This window comes from Dermacentor andersoni, chromosome 2, assembly GCF_023375885.2.
Source record: "Dermacentor andersoni chromosome 2, qqDerAnde1_hic_scaffold, whole genome shotgun sequence".
In the NCBI taxonomy this organism is placed as follows: Eukaryota; Metazoa; Arthropoda; class Arachnida; order Ixodida; family Ixodidae; genus Dermacentor; species Dermacentor andersoni.
In genome coordinates, this window is record NC_092815.1 from 23,029,449 (window position 1) to 23,056,806 (window position 27,358).

At 45.8% G+C, this 27,358-nt stretch overlaps 1 protein-coding gene across 3 annotated transcripts in view; it reads right to left on the reverse strand.

Moving 5' to 3' along the window:
• The window catches only part of LOC126542815 (transcription factor Sp1-like), a 60,740-nt gene that overhangs the window by 13,443 nt on the left and 19,939 nt on the right, over positions 1 to 27,358 (reverse strand). For all 3 annotated transcript variants that reach the window (XM_050189923.3, XM_050189925.3, XM_050189924.3), the window contains 3 exons: positions 17,138 to 17,293; positions 15,485 to 15,683; positions 5,700 to 5,818 (listed from right to left, as the gene is read on the reverse strand). In XM_050189923.3, the coding sequence (XP_050045880.1) occupies positions 5,700 to 5,818; positions 15,485 to 15,683; positions 17,138 to 17,293 (474 nt within the window). The remainder of the gene's footprint in view (positions 1 to 5,699; positions 5,819 to 15,484; positions 15,684 to 17,137; positions 17,294 to 27,358) is intronic.

The following is a 27,358-nucleotide window of genomic DNA, read 5'->3' on the forward strand; positions in this document are numbered from 1 at the left end:
CCAGGCTACACGGAGCAAATTTTCACGGCGAACTTTGCACAGCAGAGATAGACGCAGGAAGGACACAGATTGTTTGCTGGCTTGGCTAGATGGAGCAAAAAAGGGGCTTATGCTACTGTGCGTTCGCCGCCTAACTGTCTGTGTTGCCTGACTCGATAGATGTGTTTTTCAAAAACAAAAAGAAAGTTTTCATTCTATTATCTGTTAATGGCTAAGCAATATAAAAAAATTTCATAGATGTGTTTACAAATCATTTGTACACATTTTATTGAGCTGTAAGCATTTCAGTGGGCTGGCATTGTGCCATCCAACTACGCTGTGGTGTGGAACGAGCTTGGTGCATGTACGATGTACTGTAGTACGTGTATAGCCAGTATAGCGTGTGTGTGCGATGTGTGCCTGATGTTTCACATGCAATCCTGCAAGCGACTGCGCAGAGGCAGTCGTGACATCTAGTACTATAATTGGAGAGGATAGCATTATCGAAATTTGTCGTCAAACGGGCCTGTCAGTGGCTCTCGTTCTCGATGCCGCGAACCATTCTGTGCGCCGTCTGGGTCACACAGATGCAGCATCCTGCAAACCAGGCACAGTTGGCTTATAACTATAATCTCTCGTCCCCTTTTTCCCTAAAGTCACTCGAACACTCAAGACACTCGGTAGTACAACGGACGCTTTGTCAGTGGCACTACGTTTTTTATATGACGACGGTCGAGCTTTCACCGCTGGGTGAAGTTCATCACTTTGACAGCAGTTTTCCACTACATGTAGCCCTGCCTTAACAATGCTATATTGGGGCAAAGCTGACTTTCGGGAGCCAGCATTGTGCACCGCATCGTGCTCTCTGAGCTTCGAAGCCACTGGCGAGGATTACAACAGCGGAGTCAGCGCCATTGCTGACAACAGCAAATTCTTTCAATGAAAAACCAAACAGCAAGAAGTTTTATAGCAAATATCGAAGCAGGTAGGCCTAGCATTGCCGCATTGGCGGCTACAGCCGCCAGCAGATCTGCATGTGAGAGTGCCGGTTCAAGGTGGAGAGATAATCAAAATGGCAGTGGTTGCTTCGATAACGCTGTTGACCTGCCGTCATGGCAAAAAGTTTGGAAAATCAGATGGCCAAGGGTAGTTTTGTCTGAAATTTCAGCTTTTCTTATACACTGACTCTATAGGGTATGTGGCAGTGGCGCGAAGGGGTCGGAATTATCGGGCATGTCCGGAAAATTGACTGTTGACTGTATAGAAACTTCGAGTGCAGTCAAACATAGTTATAACAAAGTAGCATAGGCCATGAAAATACCCTCATTGTAAGCACATTTTCAATACATGCTAATACAGTCGAAACCCACGGTAACGAAATCCCGAGGGAACGAAATTCTCGCCGCAACGAAATATTTTCGGATCCCCGGCGAACAGCCATAGGAGTCAATGCATTTCCTATCTCGCGACAACGAAACTTTTTTCTATAGCAATCCCTCATGAACGAAATTTTCTGAAACGACAGTCCGCAAATAATCTACTCATGTAACACTAGTAGTGTCCAGAAACTGCTCAAATGCATTCGTTGTGCGCTTAAATTGCATTAACTACCGCCACAGCACACTTGCGTGGCCGCCGCTATCATTGTTTACAATAAAAAAAGCCTCGCACCACCTCTCGTGACAGACGACAGCGATGATGATGATGGTGGTCATTCGCCCGTCGCAACGGGTGACTGCGCAGTGTCCGGGCCAAAAATGCAATTAGCATTTAAATGATACAAATAAAAAAAAAAGAAGACAAGAACCGCAGGCGATCTCGCAGTGAGCACATTTTATTTAATCCTGTGTGCCATTACAGCTTGTGCTAAATGCGGAGCGAAACGCCTACGTGCGTGGCAGCCAAATCGACATCTACTACACGTGAAGGCTCCGATAACCCGGATGACGCTTTAGTATCAGTGGGCTTTGTGTACCGCCGCACATGGTCGTTTGCTCAGTGTCGTTGGTGCTAGAGTGCGTCAATTGTGTGTCTCTGTGCCGATCGGACCATTTGCTTTGACAGCCTGCTAAGATGCCGCCTCCAGCCAAAAAGAGGAAATTTATCACACTGCAGGATAAGGCTGAAATTATTGCCCAAGCTGGAAAGGGCAGGAAGAAAATGGATATTGCCGAAGAATATGGAATTGCGTTCAGTTCGATATCGACAATTCTGAAAAACAAGGCCTCCATTCTCGGCGCGCTCGGAAATGGTGTGAGTGCGAAAAACAAAACGGTGAGCGCTGCGGCTTTTCCAGACGTTGACAAGGCAGTGTTTGCATGGTTTTGTGAACAGCGTGCCAACAAAGTGCCGCTGTCTGGCAGAGTTCTTCAGCAGAAAGCGCTGGACTTCGAATGCATTCTCGGGCACGCTTATTTTAAGGCTAGCCTTGGCTGGTTGAGCCGTTTCAAAGCCCGCCACGACATAGTGGCCAAAGTCATTTCCGGGGAGGCAGCAGCCGTCGACCCTTTGACAACGTTGTCGTGGCGGCTGACCAACAAAGAAGTATTGGACCAGTACAAGCCCTCGGACATTTACAACGCAGATGAGACGGCCTTATTCTACGAGATGCTGCCATCGAAGACCCTGGACTTAAAAGGGCAAGAATGCTGCGGGGGGAAACACAGCAAGCGGCGTGTAACAATTTTGTTGTGCACCAACATGGACGGCACAGATAAACGGCCACTACTTGTGATCGGCAGAAGTAAGAAGCCCCGCTGCTTCAAGGGAAATCGTCGGCTGCCCGTACAGTACACCGCGAACCTGAAGGCATGGATGACCCGGGCCATATTTGGCAGCTGGCTCGATACGGACATGCGGAAGGCAGGCAGATCGGTCTGCCTTTTTGTGGACAATTGCAGTGCCCATCATGTCGATGACGTGGAACTGGGAAACGTGCGCTTGGTTTTTTTTTTCCACCGAACTGCACTTCCGTGCTGCAGCCGCTTGATCAAGGCGTCATTCGTAGCGTCAAGTGCGCCTACAAGGAGAGGCTGATTCAGCGTCTGCTGCTGAACCTCCAGTTGAAGCGTCCCACCGTAGTGGACATGTTCATGGCGCTTGAGATGATGGCCGCCGCATGGGTTGCGACGTCGCCAGGCGTGATAGCTAATTGTTTTAATCATGCCGGCTTCATTGCCACTCGGCAAGCATCATGCGCTGATCCAGTGGCATCGCAAGAAGATTCGCCTGAAGGTGCACTAGTTGACAGTGCTGACGACGCAGTGCCGCCATCGCTGGCCCACGCACGGGATGAACTTTCTGCCGTGACAGATGGTGTTCCGGATGGCCTCAGCATCGATGAGTTCCTTTGTGTGGATGAAGGTGTTGTCGTCCATGAAGAGGTGACTGATGAAGTCATCATAAGTAGCGTTTGCCAAGGTGCCGACGACGACGACGACCACCAGACACCAAATCAAGAGAGGACTGCGAACTCGCGGGATGTGTTGAATACCTTCGATGTAATTCGATCATTTTTCGGTGAGCATGATGACGACGTGGCAATGGACCACTTCTTGCAGTGCGAGTCGAGAGCAGTAAAATTGCTGCAAGGCAAGGCTCGGCAAAGTAAGCTGACTGACTTTTGGCAATAAATTTTTTTTTTTTTTTGCAAGCCAGTTCCCTTCCCTGTCTTTTCTGCCTCATTCTCGCGCTAACGAAATTCCCGCAAAAGCAAAATGTTTTGCTTTCCCTGGCGATTTCGTTATTGCGGGTTTCGAATGTATTGCCTAGAAAAAATCTAAATTTACTTCATTATATCAGATATATTGCTACAAGTGTGTTTGTTATATATCGAGAGTGAACTGTACTACAGATGCTGTCTTTGATGCTAAACTCTGCTATTCAGTAGCTGTCCAGTATCACTGCTTTATTCTTTCCCTTAGGGGGGAGGGAACTCGGGTCTTTGGGAATGAAAAGCAGTCCAAGATTAGAATTTTCAATTTTTACTTTCCACGTTCCTGACGCGTTTCCGCGCCCATCTAGGAAATTTGGCTACAAAATACTGCGTGGTTCTTTTATTATCGTGATCTAAAGATGCCAATCCTCAAGCGTTGCCCTTTAAATTGGGGACAAATCGCGCCCAACTTTTGTCGCGCATAACTCAATAAATATGCCCTCTGCCAGAGCCATTTCTGAATCATTCGAAAGCTCACATTTCTGGCTTTCGTTATTCATCGGTCGGCAACATCGCCGCCGCTGCGGTCACGAAAAAAAAAAAAAAAACAACCGAAAAAGAAATTCATGGCGTGTGCTATTATTGGCCAGTTTGAGCATGTGATCATGATGGCGAGTCATGATTGGCTCCAAGGACCACAAGCGCTCAAATGATGAAAACAGCCACCATTTCGTCTTAGTCTTGCGACTGCAATGCTGGATATGCTGGAGGTCCGACAAAGTTTCATTCTGTGAATTCTGCTACCCTGCTAGTAACAGCGCAAATTCTGTGAATTGTTACGGGCGAAAACGTACGAGATGCAATAAACTTCCGAAAGCGATTCCGTCGTTGTAGTCGGCACAGGATACCCGGCAACTCGCCGCTGAAGTCGTACCGCTGCCGAACGTCGACACCTCGACTGCTTTGCCGGATCATGCGTATCCACACGACGGTTACACTCACGTAAGAATTGAACATGGCTGTCGTAACTGAAGAGGAAGTGGATAAGTTAAGAGCACATGAGAAAGCTACGCTCGACAAGACTGCATCTATGATGGCCATGGAGCGAAAGATTCGGCGTTTCGTTGAACATCCGACTGCTGATAGTGCAACAGCCTCGGTAACGAAGCCCGCTACTCAAGCTTCTCGGCGTTTTCTGGCGTAGTACTTGCGGTGGTTCTGTGTAGCTGGTGCGGAGTGATCAGGATTATGGCCTCGCTACTAAACTGACTGTGATTTGCGAGATCTGTGGTGAAGTTGCGTTGGGACGGATCTCGCGGGGAATTGAGGGACCGAAAACATGTAATCCTTTTGAAGTGAACGTACTTGCAGTGCATGCTCATCGTCATATATAAATGGCAGAAACGCGGAAGCCGTTTTTTCAAACTTTCTTTCGATATATCAGTTGTGAAATGCTTTTTGTTGTTTTCTCAAAACCACAATTATGATGATGATGCCGTATTGCAGGTGCATTATCTCTGCTTCAACTTGTGCTGTCATGGTAGTTCTTTTTTTTCCTCAGAAAGGCAAAGCAACAACGAAACAACGTTGTTGCATTTATTAGAAATAGAAAATAAAAATAAACTGTTTGCTTTTTTAGCAGTTAGATGGATTTCTCTCACTGAAGTTTGCAATGTTCTCATTTGATATAAAATTGGTTTAGAACACCATACTTGCTTATATGCACTTTTTGTTAGTTCCACATCATTTTCGTATGTTGACATTTATTATGCCATGTATAGTTTGGTAGATAGCTCACCTGCAAGAAAATTATGCAATAAAGCTGAATTTCTTTAATTTCTGGAAGGTTAGTTACTCTGCAAGAAAACTGGACGTATATTAAAACTAACGCATTGAAATACATAAACTCAGCAAGTTTCATCAATATCGACAAAGAATTAAAAAGAAGTTTTCAGGTGCAGGGTCCCCCCTTAATTTTCTTTTTCCCCGGCATTGCGACCGAACTGCACAAATACCAAGATAATTCTCAAGGGTACTACTGCCCACATGGAATGATATAGCTTACCTGCTGTCCGGCAGCCTGAAGGTGGGTTTGGGTAGTGCTGGCCGCGGGAGCTGCCACGGGTTGCGCAGTAACCACTTGCCACTTGGTAGGGTCATTGGGATCTTGCTGGAATTGCTGGGCTGCAAGGACAGTGCAGGAGAAAAAGAAAAGGCACAGTTGTATTTCACAGCACTGAAGGCTTGCCGTGCTACACTGATTAGGGGATGATCTACCGTTTCTGAGACATGTTCGGTGATTATTGACATCATCAATAAAAAAAAAAGCTTGGTTTTATCCCTCTAAGGGCCACTAAATATGAATACTAAGTTAGTTTAGTCTGATAAAGTATTTTTGTATATTTTATTTCTACTTATTCGGCAGAAGATGTTGGCTATTAGCAAAGAAAAATTTTAAAGTTGCCCTTAATCAATTTTGTGGCCATTCCACAGCGACACATGCCTGACCCCATTAGTGACCCCAATCATGAGTGCAATGGCTGCAGCATCTCCTTTGTCATATTTGTCTCTTTGTCATCTGCCTTAGCAGTGCTAGACAATGAATGCATTGAAGACGCACCCTCTCTTGCTGAAAATGCTGATTTGTGGCCTGCCGTGGCAGAGTTTCAGACAAAATTTGCAACTTACAATTTGTGTGTTACGATAGGACTCAAAATCAAAACCACATTTGCGGCACTGGCAACAGCGTAATTGTCAGAGCAAGTGTCCTTACTACTGTCATTACAAGATAGTGAAAGAACAAGTTTTCGCTAGGATTTTTTCACATAGGTTGGCAACAACAAAATGGCCAATGTGCCGTCCCTTTCATTTCAAAAGCACATTAAGAAGAATATTTATTTTGCTAAGCTAGTGGCAAGGAAGCTGCACCACATGTTTTCAGCCTTCAGAATTTTGCATTGCATAATACATAGAGTTCCCTACAACACTTTACTAGATGTAGCCGTGGTGCTACTCTCTACAGATGTTGCAGGCATGGCCATTAAGCCAGCATGCGAATGAAGGTTACTACATGGATTTGCCTGTCACTCTCGCTTCAAGAGGATTTGTGACTTTCCAACTTATAATTTCTAACCAAATATTCAGTTGTAAGTGAAACAATGTGCAATGATTATACATGTGCACATAGCCTCATTGGTTCTTGCATTTAGAAAAATAGGATTGCTTTGAACTTTAGGCCAATAAAGGCAGATAGAGCGTAGTAAATAAAGCCATAAGAATGTTTCAAGCCACTAGCACCAAGATCAGACAGAACGAGAAAGAAAATACAGAGAATCACACCTTATCCATAAGTTCAATACATTGCAACCAATAGGCATAAACGTTTCAGAGAGAGCTTTAGAATCTATTCGCTATGCTAAATTGCAAGGTATAGGCAACAACACTTAGTTTGGTTTCTCCTTCTCGTTTCTATTTTTTCCCCTTTATTTATTTATTCCATTTCAGTATTTCCTTTCTTTTTTTTCATGAGCACCTGTTTCTACCACTCCTTCTATTATCTCTGTCAGAGACACGATAGCCGACGACCCCAAGCGAAAAAAGTAATGAGGGCTGCTGTGCACATCATTGACATGCCGGCTGACGCACGGGCGTTGACATGTGATTGACGGATGGCCGTGTCCCTGGTCTTGTGTACAGCGCTCCTTTATTCTCAATTCGACACTCTCGCCGCTAACACACCTTCGCTCATTGCCGCACCCACCCTCCTTACGCCTTCTCCCCTTTAGAAGAATGTGAGAAAAGCATATGTCGCCTTGAAGAAGACAAGTCCACTTGCCGAAACATTGGCACCTGCTTTCACCTTGTTCTCGTTTTGCTCATCGTCTTATATAAATGGCAGAAGCACAGAAGAAAGGAAAGGAGACGCGAGAAAGACGCGAGCTTGGACCTTTACATGGCATCTAGACAGCTGTAATTATCCGTGACCTCCTGTAAAAGCTCTGCACAATCTGCAGCGCTTATACCTTTGTATTGATGCATAACAGTCCAGAGCCAACACAGTCATGAACAAGTGAACAGTCAAAAGTTACCCTTTGCTTGCAGTTCGGATACATGGGGGGAGCACGAGAGAAGCAGAAGGCAACGTAAGAAGGCAAGGAAAGCTACAACTATACACAGCAGAAATTGAGGTCAAACAAGATCAATATAAATACAAGGTACGTGACTGAACGTTTTTGCTATTCTTGAAAAATAAACACCTTGCAAATTTGTCAAGCAGACAACTGACGTATTGTATGCAGACACAAAGTGGCATTAAAGCACCACACCATCTAGAAGACGCCACGGAAGCGAAATGCAAACATGCCCATGTATTCAGATTTAGGTGCAAGTTAGAGAATGCCAGATAGTCAAAATTAAAAGAGAGTCCCCCACAGCCACAGGCGTCTAAAAAAATCAGACTGTGGGCTTGGCACGTATAGCCCCATAATTGAATTGAAGTTTAACAACTTCTGCCACAATGCATTGCGCCCTGTGAGGCAATGACAGTGCTAACCTTTTTGGAGGTTATGAACAATGGCGCACAACAATGCCTTAAGCAAACACGTCTCACAGTGCGTTATATGTGCAACGTAGATAAACGAAAGTGGTGCATGCAAGTAATGCTTAACATTAACTGACCACTCTAGTAATGCACTAAACACTGACGAAATTAGACATTTTCCATAAACATCCCTGCCTATTATCGTGAATCAACTCAAGCAATACAGAAAGCTTCGTTTAGATCAATTCCCAGAATGCGTGGATCAGCATAATTTTTTATTTATTCTTTTTGCAGACAAATGCTGCACGTCTTTCGCACTGTGGAATGCTCTTCGATATACCGATCACAAGGCTAATCATAAAAGCCCACGTCACCAGGCCATAGCAAGCCTTGCACGCATTAAAGGGCTTGTAGTGTGTTTTTGTTCCAGATATGAATGACTGGAGGCAACACTGCCATCAAACTATTTGCTCACATACTGAAAGGGGGGGGGGGGGGGGGAGGGGGAACTTGTTGCTTGGCGAGTTGATTCAGATCTAGTAAGTACGTTGTTGCACTGACAGGAAAAGGAAGACATAGGAAGGCAAGTAAGAAATGATAGGTCGAGCGCTGAACTTCAACTGATTTTATTCTTACAGCAGAGCATGGAGAATCAACGAACGCGCATGTATGCGTCAGTGTTGCCTAGAGCGATTACAATGACGTTTTTAACAGCTGCATTTCGTTTTCAAACAGAAAAACAGACCTATCACTAATGCAACTGGTCAGGCATTAACCCTTTCGCTGTCGGACCTTCCTGGCCGTGACGCACCCCCAGTGTCGGCTTGGTTTCAGGGAACGAGCATAACAGGGAATGAACATAGCAATTTATTTTTGATTATGATTGGTATACAAATAACATAGTCAATGCGATATGCACATTTAAGTGTTCTGCAGCTGTTGTTAGTAAACATCATCATCATCATCAGCCTGACTATAAAATCCGTTCAACATCCGAATCTGACGACGCGGAACCCTCTTCCTCGCATACGATTCTGCCCGAGTCCGAATCCGAGCTCGGCTCGTATTCTGAATCGGAATTGAGCCACCGCTCCAATGAGCAGACGAAGGTCCCGCGCGCCGAACCATCCGAAAGTAACCGCGCGCAGGGAGGATGCGGAGGAGCGCTTTCAGTCGCCCGCACAACGGAGATAAATGGGACGTTGCGTGATCAAGAAGACAGAGGGAGATGGAAAAAGGCTAAACAAAGTTCGAAGGGCTTTACGTTTACTGCTGCAAGTTGGAAGCGAGGGTGCGGCGAGAGAGCGAAAGCAGCAATCGAGTCACTCTTTTCGGAGGGGCAACGGCACACCAACAGAAGAAAAACAAAAACCTTCAAACCAGCGGAGAGGGCAGAACCCTTGAACCCATAACCACACGCGCGCGACGCATGATCCAGCGAACGCGGAGCCACCGCGCCACTCAGCAAAGAGAAAGTGGGGAGTGGCAGTCGCACCGTACTCTTCAATACAGGGATTAACACAGGTCGAGGCGAATATACGAACTTGTACGGGCTTGGCACGGGCTTGGCAGAACAACAAGCCTCAGAGATCAGAACGACGGCCTCCAAGCGCCCTGTGCATTTGCACGTGAAGCCACATCAACATCAACATCATTTTGGCACCGTGCCAGAGAGCCAAGAGAGCGTTGTGATGCCCGAAGCATCTTTATCTGAAGCTCCGATAAGAAAGACGCTGCTGCGACTGCGAAGAGGTGTCGGCTATGAGGTTTGACCTTTTGCCATCGTTGCCTCTGTTGTTGCTGAAATGTCGCCTAGCGACAGTGAAGAAGACGACATGAAAAGCGGCCGCACGGGTGATTCAGACCCAGCAGTGGCAGAAGATGCGCGTTATGTCAGCCTCATGATTGCAGTCGTTGCGACGAGAACAGCACCCCGCAATGAAAAAGTTGCTTCGCGACTTCTGCAACACTACTGCCCGCGTGCACGGAGAACATGCAACGCCAACGAGGAATCTGCCATGCGAGTGTTTGCCGAGAAGAGGGGGCTGGCTGAAAAGCTGGCTCGCAGCTTCAGTAAGTCTGAGGCCGCTGTCGTCGCTGCCAGGCCGCCGCGGCATCAAACGAAAATAACACTTTTGTCGTGCGAAGTGAATAAATACTGCAAGTCTTTTCCCCCTTTCATCGCACTCTCTCCGAGTTCCAGTTTTGACAGGTAAGTGGGCGATCTCATGCTATTTCAGTTAAGCAGTGCTACCGTTTAGTACGTACTTTTTTCGAGCTCCAGCCAACTACGGTTTAACGAGGTTTCACTGTACCAGCCTATGAACTTTAGGCCTTAAACAGACACACACCAAAGAAAGCCACCAGTGAAGACCAGGAGACATGCCTTTTGGAAGGTGTTGATGCCCTTGGTACAGCTCCCAACAAGGTGGGGTCTGGCAAGTCCAGAGACGCTACAAGGACCATTGTAACATTTTTCAAAGAAAATGACCACCAACTTCTTCAGTCTGACACAAGGAAGGACATTTCGTAGTTTTCCCAGGAGGTGTGTTTAACAACAAGACAAACAAGCTGTAGAAAAAACTTTGTCCCAGTCAAAGAAAAAGCAACAAGAGTCAAGAAACATGCAATAAAACTATGCATAGAACTTAACCTTTCGAAGTTAGTGAAGGCAATAGTTTGCAAGTGATTGTAAAGGTGTTCCAGTAACAGTGTTTTTCACAGCAATATCGCACAAGGAAGGAATTCTGTTCCGTGCCATCATAAGCGAGAAAGGTTTTTGGCAGAAGTTAGTTAGCCAGTTTCTTTTAAGGGGGGACGCGGGGATCAGATCGCGAAAATCGAAAAAAAAGATCGACTTTTGGCAACGACGCGTTTCGGTATCTGCAATGCCTAATCTACATTGTATAAAAATGGTTTGACTGAAAACGCACTAAAAGTGCCTGAAAAAAATTAATTTATCAGTGCGTAGGGCGAGAAAACAGCTTTAAATCGCGTAAAATCACCGCAGTTCGTGGGGCCCTAACTCGTCTTTCCCGCCACCGAACGCCGCCATCTTGGTATCGTTCGAAAGCTCGAAGTTTCGCCATTCCGTTTCTGAATTCTTCGGTCGTCGCCATCTTGTAACAAACACACAAACACAAAAGAAGCGCGGGTCTGCTAGAGGCGGTCACACGGGCCCTGCGATGAAAGCGGGCCTCCGATTGGTTGCCGTACTGAAAGGCGTTGCGCCATTGGTTGCTGCTGCAGCAGCAGGCAAGCTGGCAACCACAGTGGAACCCAGTTGTCTGCTTTGAAAACCACGCCGGTGTCTTTGACACTCGCAGAATTCGGATTTATGAAAGCTCCCAGGTCAGTGATGGATCGTCGCTCGTTCGAAAAGAACTTTTAAATTAAGCATGCCCTTGGAAAACGCAAGCGCAAGCCTCCTACGGCGAGAAAAAGACGGCGGCCAGCGGGAGAAGCGGAGAACCACCTGACTGAACACGCGGATAACGTGCCGCGTTATCTTGCACCGTGCGATTCCAGCAGCGGAGCCGGCAATCGCCCTGTGACATCGACACTGATAACTAAGCGACCGGAAGACGTGCCAACGGAGGCTCTCGCACCTGTGCGTACGGCCGAGCGAGTCAGCAACCGAGATTGCGTTGTTGGAGGCGACGCGGGTCGAAGGTCTCCATCGCCGGCAGAGACGGTGTGCGTTTCCGATGTATCGTGCGACAGGGACACGCAGCCTGCGAGTGAGCCCCAACCGTCGACGAGCTACATACTGTATGTTGACTCAAGGCTCACCAGACGAATCGTCGCACGATTCAGACGCGCCTCGGGCCGCGTTTTGTGTCAGCGGTGACTGCAGAAGCGCAGGCATGCAGCGTTCGCGACTCCCTTCGCGCAGTGTCCGCGACTGAGCGGAAGCAGCAATGCCAAGAACAAATTTCGGCCCCTTGTGACTGTGAGTTCATTATTATGCCTGTTTCCGCGATGAACTCTTTGATCGCTAAAAATCTGTGCCCAAGATGCCAACAGCGTTCTGTGGGTGTACACTGCGATACCAGGCTCGGTCTAGCAGTGAAAATGGTGGTCATGCACTACTCCAGACGGCGCAAGAAAAGGATAAAGAACGCCTGAAGAAGGCATCCAAAGCCCACCAAACAATGAGGCAAAGGTGTAAGAAGATGCCTGACAGCAATGATTCAATATATTACAGCCCTGGTGCTTTTTAATAAATTTGCTGTGCTTTTAAAACTTTGCAGCCAGTTTTCTCAATTGCATTTTTTTGTCAATCACCTCGCTCGTGGAAAGCGTAGCACAACAATGGCTGGACCGATTTTGGCCCAGTTTGTTTTGCTGTGATCCACAAGCTGTGCTGTACTTAAAGACAGTCTTGAAATGTTTCTTTATCTTTCCATTATTTAATTATTTCACAATTACTACATGGCTCCATGCAGTGAAGCACAGTCATGTGCATGTTATGTTGAGCAAAAAATTATTTGCGCACTAAAAAAAAAAATCGAACACTGTCTTGATGTAGATTAGACATCTGGGCAAACATGCAAAGTATTCCCAGCTCCCTATCATGTTTCGTTACTGTGCCAGGCTTTCCACAAGCAAGGAACTTATAAATTCTTATAAAACAAAAACTAATTAAGGTAACCTAATGAAATTTTAGATTTGTCTCTTTATTGCAATGTGTAGTGTGTGTGCCAAATTTCAGCCCTTTCTGTCAAGAAACAAAAAAGTTAATTCTGATCCCCTCCTCCCCCCTTAAATAATTTGAAATTATTGCAAGTGGATGATCCTTTCATGACAGAAGCTCTAGAGATGTAATTCAATTCCTGAAAAAACGCCTCTATCGTACAGGCTTTGTCTGTAGACGTAGTTGATTTGTTTTATTCAGTGCCTCAACAGGAATGTCTATCTCTGTTAGGGATTGCATTGACTGCAATGGCCCAGTAGATTTTCAGAATTTAGTAGGCATGTCCATCAACTATCTTATGGTTTTAGTGGAATTTTATTTGAAGTCTACTTTTATTTCTTTTAACGATGACTTGTATGTTCATGGCAAGTAAACATCTATGGGCACTTTGCTGAGCTAAACTGCGATAGGCGAAAGCCTACCTATGACTGCCTCTGTTGTTGTTGTCTGAACTGTTCTGTGAACGGACGCCGCCATGTCCGCGACTGCTGCAAAGTTTGTTGCTGATGTGCGCTGTGGGGATGCGCGACTCTCGCGCGTCCCCCGATGTTTTTCCCGCATAGCGCGTCTTCTGTAATCCGGCTTCACTGCGTGGCCTGCGTGATGCCCGCGGCGGTCGATGTGGTTGGGGCGCAGTGCGAGAGATGGCGCGAGTGTTGCGCTGCTAACGCCGCCTCACAGCAGGGTTACTTGGGGGCGCAGGGAGAACAGGCTGGGTCTTTTTCCCGGCGGGCCGGCGAACAGCGTGGACATCCCACGCGCCTGCGCCGACCCATGCTTCTGCGAGACCGCCTCGCGTGGCAGCCTTGTAACGCACCACCGTTCACGTGACCGTACACGCGAACGACCAGGCGATGGGATCCAGCATGGGGCGAACATATTCGCTCGCTATCCGGTCGCGGTGAGTCGGACTTCTAAATTTGTCGCGCGCCCATCAACATGTTTGGTGGATAGCAACTCGGCTAGCTGGCATTGATCTATGAAAGGTGCAATAAATGCCCTTGTGATTGTTTGCACTACTGTTTTGTCGTTCCTTTGTCCCAAGAGCACGGAGGAGAACCCCACAGCGCAAACCCCCACGTGCATGTCCGTGCTCTCCCGCGCGCCCACTCGCACAGCGCTACTGGCATGGCGTCTCCTCTCCTTGATCCCCTTGCCGGTGATCACCACTTTCCTGCATCCACCACGGACTGCGCCCGGACACTCATGAGCCACGAAAGGCTTACGCCTTAATATGCATTGGTTCCTGCGTCGCTCCTGTGCTGTGTGACATTTTCTTGGTGTCAATTGACCGCAATCTGCACAGTTCCTTTGACGATGGGTTCTACCTTAAGTCTTTTAGATATGCCAATGATTTTTTAGTTCTTTTAAAAAGTAACCATGATTTTACTGTTGACCAGTGTGTTGACGAGGTCTTAGGCGTCTTCAGGCTACATGGGAAGGGCATGCTATTTACACATGAAATCCCTTCCCATGGTAGTCTTCAGCTTTTAGATCTGTTTTTAGTTTTTGACAAAAACCACATCTACTGGCAGTATTGCCCAAGCGCCCAGAAGGAATTGCTGCCGTACAATTTGGCACATTCAAAGTGAGTTAAAAGAGCAATAGCCACTCTGCCTTGAGTATGCTCTCATGAAGTCGTGCCCTCACACGATGCAGGCTAGCTTTGATAAGCAATTGGTGAGGCTACACACAGCCGGCTACCTGAGCTCGGTCGTAGGGGCAGCGCCAAAAACATTGCTCCAGAAGGTGAAGGGAAAAAAGCATATGTCTAGCCCTGACCAAAAAGGATGCAAACCTACAGTGTTGCCACACATCCACAAACTTTCCCACAACTTGCAGAAAGTCGCTTATAGGTTTGGTGTGCCAGCTGTTTTCTCGGCACCGCACAAGTTGGCTGGACTGGGTCCGCACATAAGCCGCGTTGACAAAAAGTCAGGATGCCAGAAAAACCACACTAGACCGCATGTAAAATGTGCGACAGGCATTATTTACGAGATACCACTGAAATGTGGGAAGTCCTACATGGGACAAACGGGGAGATGTGTCAATGACCGGGCCCGGGAGCATGAACTGTCAATAATTAACAAAGGTAATACACATTTACCTGCACACTGCATGGTTTGCTTGGCAGGCAGATGCCAGCCACTACTGCGTGAGATTAAAATAATTGGCAGGAGTGGTGACACGTTAGCAAGATAACTTTTGGAGACATATCACATAAAAGAGAGGCACGAGTTAGATTAGTGATACGTCTGCTTTTCCGTTTGACAATGAGATGCAGCTGTTAAAAACGTCACTGTAATCACTCTAGACAACACTGATGCATGCATGCGCATTTGTTGATTCTCCCTGCTCTGCTGCAAGAATAATATCAGTTGAAGTTCAGCGCTCGACCTATAGTTTCTTACTTGCCCTCCTATGTCTTTATTTTCCTGTTAGCACAAAAATGTACTCTTTACTGAAAAGGAACAGGGTCAGTGGTGGGGAGTGCTCAGTGTTTGAAAGAGAGAGGAAAAACAGTATCTCCTAGGCTAGGATGCAGTTTTTTATTACTGCAGTGACAGTAAACAGAAAAAGCACCAAATTAATATACGAGCAAAAGAGGACTAACCTAAGAGCTGCCCATTGGCCAGAGCAGCTTGCACTGTTTGCAGGGGGCTGAGGGGTGCAGCACTCTGCATAGGGGAAGCGATGACATTGCCCTGCGGTGTGATTCCCAGCGCTTGGAGGGTCCCACCCCCCAGGAGGTGATGCTGCCCTGCGCCCCCGCCTGCTGCCCCCTGCATTTGGATGCCAGGCAGGCTCTGCACCTGCATGCACATGCCATGAAGGCACAACGCTACCATCAGAATGGCAGTGCAAACTGCCAAAGCGGAGTAAGAGTAAGGCTACGAGTAAGGCTACGACTTGGCAGAATACTTGTTAGCAACTACTAAACAGAGCATGGTGGCAACAAAGGAGACAATAAATGTATCTGAATTTGATCAGCACAAAAATAAAATGCCTAATTACTCAAAAAGTAAATGAAGCCATAAGTGCTCTTTCTGAATTTCAAATCCGAACTATAGCCCCAGTAATGTATGACATAGATCTTGTGGTGTTTGTGCCCACTTGGTCACTTCCTGCAATGGAAACATTCGCATGTTGAAGGGTCGACTTCTCTCTTTTTATTAGGCAACAAATATTTTCTTATTCATAGAGGGTCAACAAGTTTAAACAAGGCTAGTTAGTTCTCTGATGTCACAGGGAGCTGGTGGAGGAATTCCAATATGGCACTGCCATACATCCTTAGGTTTTACATCAATTTCTGACATACCATGCTATCCACATGAAATGCGTCTCAATATTTTGCAAAAACTATTTCCTATAGAGAATTCAAAAATACACTTGATTTAAACTTGATTTTTTGTGTCCCTAGGCTGCACCACAATCTATGAGAGATTCCATAAGGGAGGGCTTCAGATGTGTGCTGTAACCTCAGCACACATTGCAATTGCGTTATACTTGGTTTCATTCATAGCAGGCAACATCATAGAGGTTGGAGCCAATTTTTCACACTCCTTGTATTCGAGACTAAAAATTGTGCTTGCCACACCAGAGCAAGAAACAGGAATGTGCAATTCGATTTGGCACACGATCAATTTTCTAAATTTATCAAGCAAAATATAGGAACAAGTTATTACACAGAAGGTGCTGCACGTCTGAACTTATTCACTATGGAACAAGTGAAGTGACAGTGAATCCTTTCTCTGTACAACTTCCACAGCACACCACCTACCTGCATTCGTAGTCAAAACATACAGCATTACAAATGGTAAACTTAAGAAAGTGAACAAAACAGTATTTGCTGTATTTATCCATGTAAGGCCCGCACTTTCGGAATTTTTAGCAGCTGCAAGCCTTAGACGAGGCAGGCTTATAGCTGCTCACTGAAGCATTGAACTGTGCCCAGACTGCTATGCAAATAAATGCAATTACTGGCGGCCAACTATGAACACACTTGCAGTTTATTGATTTCTCAGGTATGGACTAGTGCCATGTTATAGCAGCTTGTGGTAATTAACCAGCACGGAAGTATGCGCATGACGAGTTGTGAAATGTGTTTTTTTAATTTTTGTGGGGGTGCGCGCCTTGTATGGGCAAGTGAGGGTGCGAGCACCACTTGCATAGCTTCTGCAGCATTCCCTTCAAGTGTTAAATAGGACTTGCGCACACTGCTAGGATAGTTTTTTGTGGAATGCTATCGGTAGGACAAAAGCAGTACCTGAATTATGTTGGGTGACCTAAGACCAGCCAGGCCTGAGACATTGATGGCAGTGGCCCCCATGGGCCACCAGGCTGCGCCCCCTGCCGCCAGCAGCTGCCCCATCTGGCCCTGGACCACTTGGCCCGAAGGAAGCTGCACAGCCAGTGCCTGCGCCTGCACCCCAAAGTTCACACTTGAGACGGCTGCACCAAATTCACCTAGTGGACCCAGGGTTCTGGTTTCTTTCTTTTTTTTTTTGGGGGGGGGGGGGGGGGGGGACATTCAGCCATGAACAGCAACTCACCAATACTTCTTGAAGATAAAAGTATACAATCAGTGCATCTCACCTGTACTAAACCAAGGGCATGAAGTTCAGAGCATTAGTAGGAAACTTGAGAAGAATTTAAGGAGCGCACAACAAATGGTGGTACAAAAAATGGTAGGTGTAACATTAAGAGACAAGAAGGTAGCAGCAGGGATTGAGGCTAGACACAGTAGCTGATATTCTAGTCAAAGTTAAGAGAAAGAAGAGTAGTTGCACATGTCATTTAATGCATACAGCAAATAACTAGTGGTCTATTTAACATAAGAGGTGTCAAGAGAAGGAAAACGCAGTCAAGGTCAGTAGAGGTTGTAAAAGGGGCAGGAGCAGGATGGAGTCTGCTGATGCAAGACAGGGGAGATCACTAGATGATGTCTTTGTCCTGCCAGTTGACATAAGTGCGCTCTTGGTGGTGAAAACACAGAGCACTTTAGAAGGCCCTGAAATACTTTTTGAGCATAGTGAGAAAATGTTGCTGACCTGTCATAGAAACGGCTGTGAACATGTGAGCCAATTATTACTGCACTGCATGCAGCAAGGATTTACAATCTTGTGTAAAAAATGGCAAAAAATCACTTGTTCCGCAATGTTGTCACGCAGCATCATTGCAAGCAGCTGGACCCACCAACACTATTGACCGATTTTGCGATCGCGAAAACATACTCAGTAATACATAATTGCTAATGTTTTGTTAAATAAATGAAACACATATATGTTTGCAATCTCAAAAAGTCAGAATAATCATTTCATCATTGCACTAACTGTCTACACACGACATGTGCATGTATCTGTATCTGCTGCGTGTGACCTCCAAGATAGCAGTGATGTTCTACATAGTGTAGTCTACGACAGCCATCACGGGATGCCGGGACAAGCCCTTTCACCGCCACAACATTTACGGTTTTAACAATACATCGGTTATAACAATGAAAAGCTGCTGCACTGTCAGCTTTTGTATGTTTTCTATGGGAATATCACTGGCTTGCTACAATGTCCCCATGCTGCATTATCGGTTATAACAATGAAGTCTGGCTGCTGGGTGTCTGTGCTGAAAGATAGTGGAATGTTAAATCCTTGAAAAGAAGAAAGAAAAAGTGAAATGCGAGCCGCTGCACAATCACCCACCCCCCACCAAACTGCTGCTGCACGCTTCTTTCCATGAGAGATGCACGTCAGTCTCGCACGCATCTCTCCCGTTGCTCTTCCACTCCTCTGAACACGAATGGGCTGCGCCCATAGCTCTGTGCCGTGCCACCCTCCGAAACACGAATGGACCGCGCCAACTGCGCTGACAATGCTGCCGGCACTGCTCCCCGATTGCTCGCTGGGCCCTCACAGTTGGTTCTTTATTCTATGGCCCTCATTCTGCGCAATTCTGCTGACGGATTAAGTCGCTCGTGCTTGTCTTTGTTCGTTGCGTAGAAGTCGTTCCTGGCCACGTTGCTTGTCAGCCTCGTTTGACTCGCCGCCGGAACGGAAGATGGCTGATCCGCCCGCTGATAATCGGCAATGCTTGACGTTACTGGCGAAAAGAATGCACACTGCTATGGATTTGGAAAGGAAGTGCTTCTAACAAATAAGGCAATCATCGCAAACGTGCTTGCATCGGATAGCAACAGTGAAGGCCACGATGGCAGCGCTGACGCTGTAGGGCAGGCGGCCTCAACATTGTCCCCGCAAGAGGTCTTATATATGATTGTCCCTCATGGGCTTGTTTTCGCAAGGGACCTTCTGCTTCACTACGTAGAGCACCTGGATGCCTTAGAGAAGGATGTCGGCAAGCTTTGCATAAAGCAAGCAAGGCTGACGGACATGCAGTTTGCTCGTGCAAGCCAGTGGGAAGTACGTGGCGAGATGGTCGTGGCAATCATGTCCCAGTGTATCTTCTGGATTTCTCTAGCTGAGATGCTGCCGCGGCAACCTTCCTGCATTTTTTAAAAGGCGCCTTTTGGGGCCACCAAAGCGATGCCTCAGTGGAGCTCATTACTTGCTGCCTGTGACCCCTTTTTGCAGTTGTTATAGCAGTGCCAATCTTCAACACCGACAGCTGCGGCTTGTTAACAACATGCGATCGGAGCACGCAGGAAGCAGAGTTAAACAGTTAAACAAGTCAACGCAATCAAAAGCAGGACGGAGGAAGGTGGTGGGGGGGGAGAATTGGCCTCCTTGCCATTACAGTTTTTTCGAAACAGCTACGCCATCCCCCATTCTGATTTTTCTTTTTTCATGCAACCTGGTTATAACAATAGATTTTTTGTGGCGCTTGAAATTTGTTGTAAGCCAGTTTGAATGTATTGGACAGCCCTTCAAAATGCACAAGTTGGACATGAATATTAACGGTCGGTCAAGCTGGTGCAGGACAAAGCCAGACTGGAGCATATTAGCTCAGACGCGCACTCAAGCCCTGCCGTTCACAAAGCGAACATTGCGCATGAGTACTAAAGTTGCATGTAGCTGCGGTATGCTATGCAGCATAGATACCACAGCCACCACGGAGTACTGCGATGAGTCCTTTGGCTGAGAGCACTGCGGCTCACTGTGAACAACCGCGTTTGGTGCATCGCAGGCGGCCAAATCAGAAATAGTGACGTCTACATGAAAATCCAAAAGCAAATTTGAACTGCGCACCACGGCGATGTTCAGCAGGCGGAGCACTGCGGGCAAGCCCTGCTCTGCCATAGTCTTCGCATTGCAAGTCATTGAAGAAGGAACAGAAGCACCATCAATGTGATGTTCGGTTGCCAATAACTCCGCTTCTGCTGAACGCATTGAAGTACTTCTTGTGGCAAAGTATTTCTGAAATAGTCTATTTTAACTTCAAATGCATTTCTTGACTTCGATAAGAAGTGCTTCAGGGCCCCTTAAAAAAATATATATAGATGCTCCTACATGCAAGTATACAAATTATTACATTTCTACATTAGTTAGTGTTAAATTATTTTCCTTTTTTAAATTTTTGCTGTATGTGAACAGTGCTATCATGTTTTGACAGAAAACATGTTCAAGGTGTTTAGATTCAGTGCCACTGCTTTCTGTAATTAACAAGATAAGCCAATCTGGTGCCCTGTGCTGTGGCACCTATGATGAGAGGCCACCAGAACAATGGCAGCTGAATCAACATTCAGTACCTCTATGTGTCCCCTTCTGAACACATAAAGTCTAGTGAATAGATGAATACACAAAAGAAGAAACACATTGGGCGAGCACTAGTCCATTTTTTAAGCGTATGCATCTAGTATTTGCTGGTTTTGCTGTTTTTTCACAAATATGTGTCAACTTGCTCAGCAAGAAGCTCTGCTAAACATGTCCTGTCTGTTGCTACCAAGCTCCTAACTTGTTCTACAAGCATAAGTCCCCTTAATGAACTGCACGTTTTGTGTTTCTTAAGCTTGATTGTCCAGTATGCAATAGCTAACATGCAACAATAAACTTTCTTCTAAGCAAGTATGTCGATGACCAAGGGAAATTAAGAATACTTAATGTGACTGAACCCTACGGGAGTAGACCCTCTTGTTAACAGCTTGTGCAATTTACAAAAAATTATTCACAATCGATAATATAGTTACAAAAAGCTCCATGGTGAAACAATTACCACCTTCATAAATGCACTAACCAGCAAAAAACAAGTGCAGCTGTGCTTGCACTGCATTAATTGAGAGTATGCCTTCTTTTGTGCAAGATGATGCAGTCCAGCTTCAATATGCAAGTCAATAAAACCTGGCTGTAGCGAAGTTGGGGATCCAAACTTATTTAATTATATCCATTACATTGTTATAATAGTTGTCTGCCATTGCCGCTGACACTGCCTGTTAGTAGGGTGAGCGAAATGGGCTGTTGGTAACCACAAGGCAGAGCCAATGCATAAAGCCCTCTGAACAACACTGTGAGTGAATGTTTTCTGCTACGTCTTTGTGAACAACATGACTTCTAATACAGCTGGCACAGCTAGTCTATCTTTGCCGTCATCGTGTGCGCACAAGTAGCAAAAAATCTGAAAATAAAATTCTAGGGCTTTACATGCCAAAACCACAATCCGATTATGAGGCACACCGTATTGGGGGACTACAGGTTAATTTTGACCACCTAGGGTTCTTTAACATGCACCCAATGCGTAGTACACAGTTGTTTTTTCATCTTGCCCCCCCATCGAAATGTGGCTGCAGCAGCCGGGATTCGATCCCGCAATCTTGTGCTTAGCAGCACAACGCCATAGCCGCTAAGCCACCACGGTGGGGACGCACAAGTAGCAGGATTAATAAAATGAGCCTTACAGTGTTTTACGAGCATGGTCAGTGAAGCGCTGCAAGCCCCTGGTTTTTAAGGCTTGTCACTGTACTCAAGTAGACATTTCTAAACAAAAAACTATTTCATTACATTGGCATCCAGCAAAGGGCAGCGCAAAAAATCAGAGGCTTGTAGCACTGCCCCAGCACATTCACGAAAAACTGATAAGCATAGCTATGACCGAGAATTTGAGTAAAGCCTGTATTTTGTAATGTTTCACTTCATTTATACTTTTATCTTTTCTCCTCACCTGTTCACTGAGTGCCCAATTTCAGTTATAACGATGGTTTCACTTTGCCTCAGCGAAGGGCAAGACGGATGAAAAATTAAACCGATCATTATAAAAAATATGATCCCAGAATGTAGAAAACCCCTTGACTGTGCATGTTTATTGCAGTGGTGGTCAGAGAGTGCAGCATGTACTCAAGCATCCTTTCTCTACGTACCTGAAGCCTGGCACACTCTGCTGCCTGCATTTCATAACAGCATAGCACATGAAAAAAGTGACATTTGACCAAGCTGAAGCATGCTGTGTGCACAAAATACAGAAGGTAACTTGGTGGCGTTGGTAGGGTGCAGTGTGGTAGTACAGTTGGTTTGGTACACTGCCAGGTAGACGACAGTTACAAATGTTTTGAACTGCTGTATCAGACAAGTTGCTAGCACCCTTGCGCACCATCACATTTCAGCCTAATCAGCATGAAATGATGAGTAAAGTTTCACTTTGAACTAAAAAAGGTTTTCTTTATGCATCTAAAGGAAAATTTTGCTTCATAAAAATTAGGTTGTAAACGCACAGGTTTCACAAGAATTAAGTGAACTTGTATTTGGGCCATTCCACACCAACCATCCCGGACATTGCGCTTGACCCTCTTTGATTCTATTCGAAAAAATTGTGGTCAATCATCTTGGTGGACTATTTATTAGACCTTGTAGGCTATTTTTGCAAAGAAGCATTCTCTCTTTCTCTAACAGTGATTTGAATGTTGCCTTAGTGGGGCAAACGTAGGCTGTGAAAGAGCACCCGCAAAAATACGATACTACACAGAGCATCTTAAAAAGGTTTTGGTTGCTAGAAAATGAATTGTGCTTTATTATTCTTGCTCAACGGCAGCCCCTACTTTGTCTCACGCAGTGCTTTGTGGTAAAGCAATGCTACGATTCTGTGCCAATTTTGACTATATTTACAAAATTCTGCCAGCTTTACAGACACAATACAAGTGCACTATGTGGCTGGATAGTTGGCCGTAAATGTGTCAAAGAAGTATTGAAGTTGATGGGCGCGTCGTTTCAAAGTGGAAGATGCACAAACATTGAATTCAACCAAACATTTTCACATGAACCACATCACCAATCTACACGTGCCTGAACATGAGATTTCGCATATTTTTCATTTAGAAGGGTGTACAAAAGACATTTATTTCTGAAAAAACTGAGTGCAGTAATAATTGTTTTAGGCAAAAAAAAAGAAAAAATGCTGAATGCTCACCACGTCCCTGAGCCTGGGCTCGTAAGTCTGCTTCACTGCTCCGCGTGCTTCTCTAGGGCAACGCAAAGGTGCCGCTACCACATGGATGGCAAAATTGTCTGTTGCTTTGAGTTTTCACATTCTGACACGCATTCACCAATATTCTGCGGTGCTGCCGTCAAAGTAGGCATCATGGAAAATGAGAGTCAGTTTGTTTAGTGTATAAAAAAACACTGAGGATACACTTATAGTTCGTTCTTCTGGGCTTCTTGCTTGAACATGACTTGTGCTATTCCTGCATCAAAGTTGACTGCTTCTTTGGTTTCTTATGCTCTGCTCTTTGGCAGAAGTGAACTTTGCTCCGAAGCTTGCGTCGCCGTCCCGCAGGTCATTTATAAGCTGTATCTTTTGGCAGCACGTAACATAAACACTGCAAATGGCGAGTATACTGCTGTCTTGTCATATTTTACATGAAGTGCCTGTGGTCTTACACTGATAGCAGGCTGGTCTGCATAACTGAAAGTGGAATCAATTAATACCTAGAAGGAGGATGCCACCTGACAATTACTGAGCTGAAGGCGTCGCCTGTGATGCAGACGGCAAGAGGGCATGTGGAGTTTACTCTTCGACTCTGCATGTTTATAAAGAAAATTCTAGCTTTGAATAGAGGCAAGAAGACGATAGTATTGCTTTTCCTAGTGTGGCCGACATGATTGCAGAAACACGTTGTAGTGGATGCATCTGCATCTGAAGCTTGTGCCTCTAAAGGTAAGCATCCAAAATTTTAAAGGACACATTTCTTGGCTCACAACTGAACTAGTAAGGTATATCTCATGCCTTCTGTCTTACGGGATGTGCTTGTTTTTTCCGGAGATTTAAAACTATCAAGCAAAGTGAAGTTGTCTTCGATTATGCTTGTCCTCAAATTTCTGATATGCATATATACGTCTGTCATGGTGAGATGTAAATAAAAAGTAATTATTGATTCACTCCACCATTCAGTAAAAATTCTGTCAGGCAAACGAGCTGCACAACAGTATTTGTAGAGCTAGCGTAAATTTGATGGCTATTAAATATTTATTTGAGAACGTGTTAGCAGCAAGTTTCTCCACACATTTATATCCCATTTCCTGCATTTCAGGAAGGGAACTTCCTGCATGTTCACTTCGCCCAATGGATTGCCACAAGACAACACAGTCAAAACAACAGCAGATATTTAACATGCAAGATCTCAGCGAAACAGATTTTCGCCTGAAACTGCGTGGTAAACGCACTCAAGACATCTCGAACGTGTGCTACGATCACTACACCATGTTCATGAAATGGTACACAGCTCAGATGCCATCGAAATAGTTCTCTAAGAAGTTCCACCCGCATGTGAAAAATATGCATGGGACATGCATTATTACCACAACTTTGGCTGACCTCCAACCTATGCTGGGACTCATTCTTGGGAAGAAGTGCCAGAAGGGCAAGCGCATGTGCTATAGTACCACACCGAAAGCAACAAGCTCTGAAGGTGCTTCCTGGGAAACTGTATCTCGCTCTGATCCAAGACTGAAATTGCGAACGAAGACATAAATGAGACGCTGGCCGCAATATGTGCGAGTCCTTTAAAAAGAAAGCACAGAAAAAAGACTGGACACATTACAGGTGTTCCAAGCGGCAAAGACCATGTGTCGGTGACGACAGTAAAAACTGCAACCTCCCAACAGTGCCAAAACCAGGCACAAAACTTAATTTCGACTGCGTCTGTGTGCCTGCACCAATGCAGGGACGTGGCAGTGAAATAGCAGCTCCTAGTACTAATTGGCAGCCTTTGATGCTCTTCCAAAACCTCATACCAGCCAGCCACACTAGTTCCAAGTTGCTAGCAATGTGATAACACAATGCAGCCTACGATCTTGCCACGTGCGCGGCCAGCGCATCTTTCCGTTGCCCCAGAGAAGCATGCAGCGCAGTGAAGCGGGCTTATGGGCCAGCGCCTAGGGACGATGGCCACTCAAAATAAATTTTTTTTTAGAGCGCAGCTCTTTGATGCCAATTCCTGTGTTTCACGTCGGTGTCATAGCTCGGGGGAAGGAGCACAGCGAAGGATGAAAGAGCAAATGTGGAGCCCAGTGGGGGATGAAAGACGGTGATACAATAAAACCTCGTTAAACCGTACCGGCTTAAACAGTAGTTTCGTTTTAAAAGTAGTCAAGTCAAATCCCCGACTCAGCGGCCATTGAACATAATGTGTTTTGTATCCACATAAACCATACCAGCTTATTGTGTACGTATCAGTTTACACGTAGTGTTTCCACTTTTCGTCGCACAAACCCGGGAATGCATTGTCTCTATCGGGCAGGCCCGTCAGAACAACAAGCCTCAGAAATCGGAACAATGGCCTCCAAGCGCACTGCGCGTTTGCGCTTGAAGCCGCATCAACATCAGTTCTGCGCCATGTAGCCGTGCCAGTTAGCGTTGTGACGCCATGCAATTAGGGACTCAAGAACTCACGTCATGTCGAAGCTCGGATAAAAAAGACGCCGGGTGCTCAGCATAGAAGAAAAATTAGAGATCGTTCATGCTATCGAACGTGACACGAAGAAGTCGGCGCTGGCACGCAACAGGGATCTGCTGTTGACTACGGTGGGTGGCATTTGGAATGTGAAGAAGTTGCTCGGCAGAGCTGCTGCGACCGCAAAGAGATGTCAGCTATGAGGTTCGACTTTTTGCAATCGTTGCCTCTGTTGTTGCTGAAGTGTCGGCCAGCAGCAGTGATAAGGATGACACGGAAAGCGATAGCATGGGCGATTCAGGCCCGACAATGGCAGAAGCTGCGCGTTACGTCAGCCTCATGAATGCAATCGTCGCGACAAGAACAACACCCCGCAATAAAAATGGGCCTGCGACTTCTGCAACGCGCGTGCATGGAGAATACGTGACGGCAACGTGGAATCTGCCACGAGAGTGTTTGGCGAGAAGAGGGGGCTGGCTGAAAATCTGGCTCACAGCTTCAGTAAGTTTGAGGCCGCTGTCATCGCTGCTAGGCTGCCGCGGCATCAAACAAAAATAACACTTTTGTCGTGCAAAGTGAATAAATACTGCATGTTCTTTTTTCCCTTTCATCGCACTCTCTCAGAGTTCTGTTTTTGACAGGTAAGTGGGTGATCTCATGCTATTTCAGTTAAGCAGTACTACTGTTTAGTGCGTACTTTTTCCGAGGTCCAGCCAACTACGGTTTAACGAGATTTAACAGTAGCAAAGAGAGCGCAAAGAGGAAAGCGGAGGAAGAGGGTATGGCAAAAGTGTGAGAAGAAAAGCTTAGTGCCGCGCATGAGGGGGGCTTTGCGTCAATGATGGCTACAAGGTGGTGTCACAGTAGTGCGTATGGTCTGTATGGAAACAATACGTTGCATGAGCAGAGGTTGTCTGCAGTGGCTGCTGTGAATCATGCCCACACGTCACCCACACGCTACCTCCGGCAATCTCCCAAATAGTGAGGCAGTCGCCCCACACTTTGCTCCGTTTGCAACATGCCTCATGAGAAAGATTGTCAATATATTGCCAATATATCGCGAAATCAAAACACATATACAGCTGCGCTCAAACTGCACGTTAAGGAGCATTGTAATCATCGTTGAATTTCTTTTCACCTAAAACAAAGATTACTCTGATTAAACTTTCACAAATAAATCTATCTTGTAAACCCTTCCAAATGAATTCAAACATGCTTTGTTACTTGGATCGCATCACCGATCTACATGTGCCTGAACACGAGGCATTTCGCAGATTTCTCAAATGTTTACACCGTTTCCACTTGGAAAATACTCGCCCACCGACTTCAATACATTTTTTGACACATTTACTGCCAACTATCCAGCCAGGTGATGCAGTTGTATTGTGCCTGCAAGTCTTGTAGAATTTTGTGAAAGTTAGCGCACAATCGCAGTATTGCTTCACCACAAAGCACATTGTGAGACAAAGTAGCGACCACCATTGGTAAAAAATAAGAAAGCGCAATTCTTTTTCTATCAACCAGCAGCATTTTAAGGCTCTCCAATAGCACTGTATTTTTGCAGGTGTTTTTTCACAAGCTAGGTTTTGTTCACTACAGCAACATTCAAGTTGGTGTAAGAGACCAAAAAAAAATGTTTTCTTACACAAATAATCAGTGAGG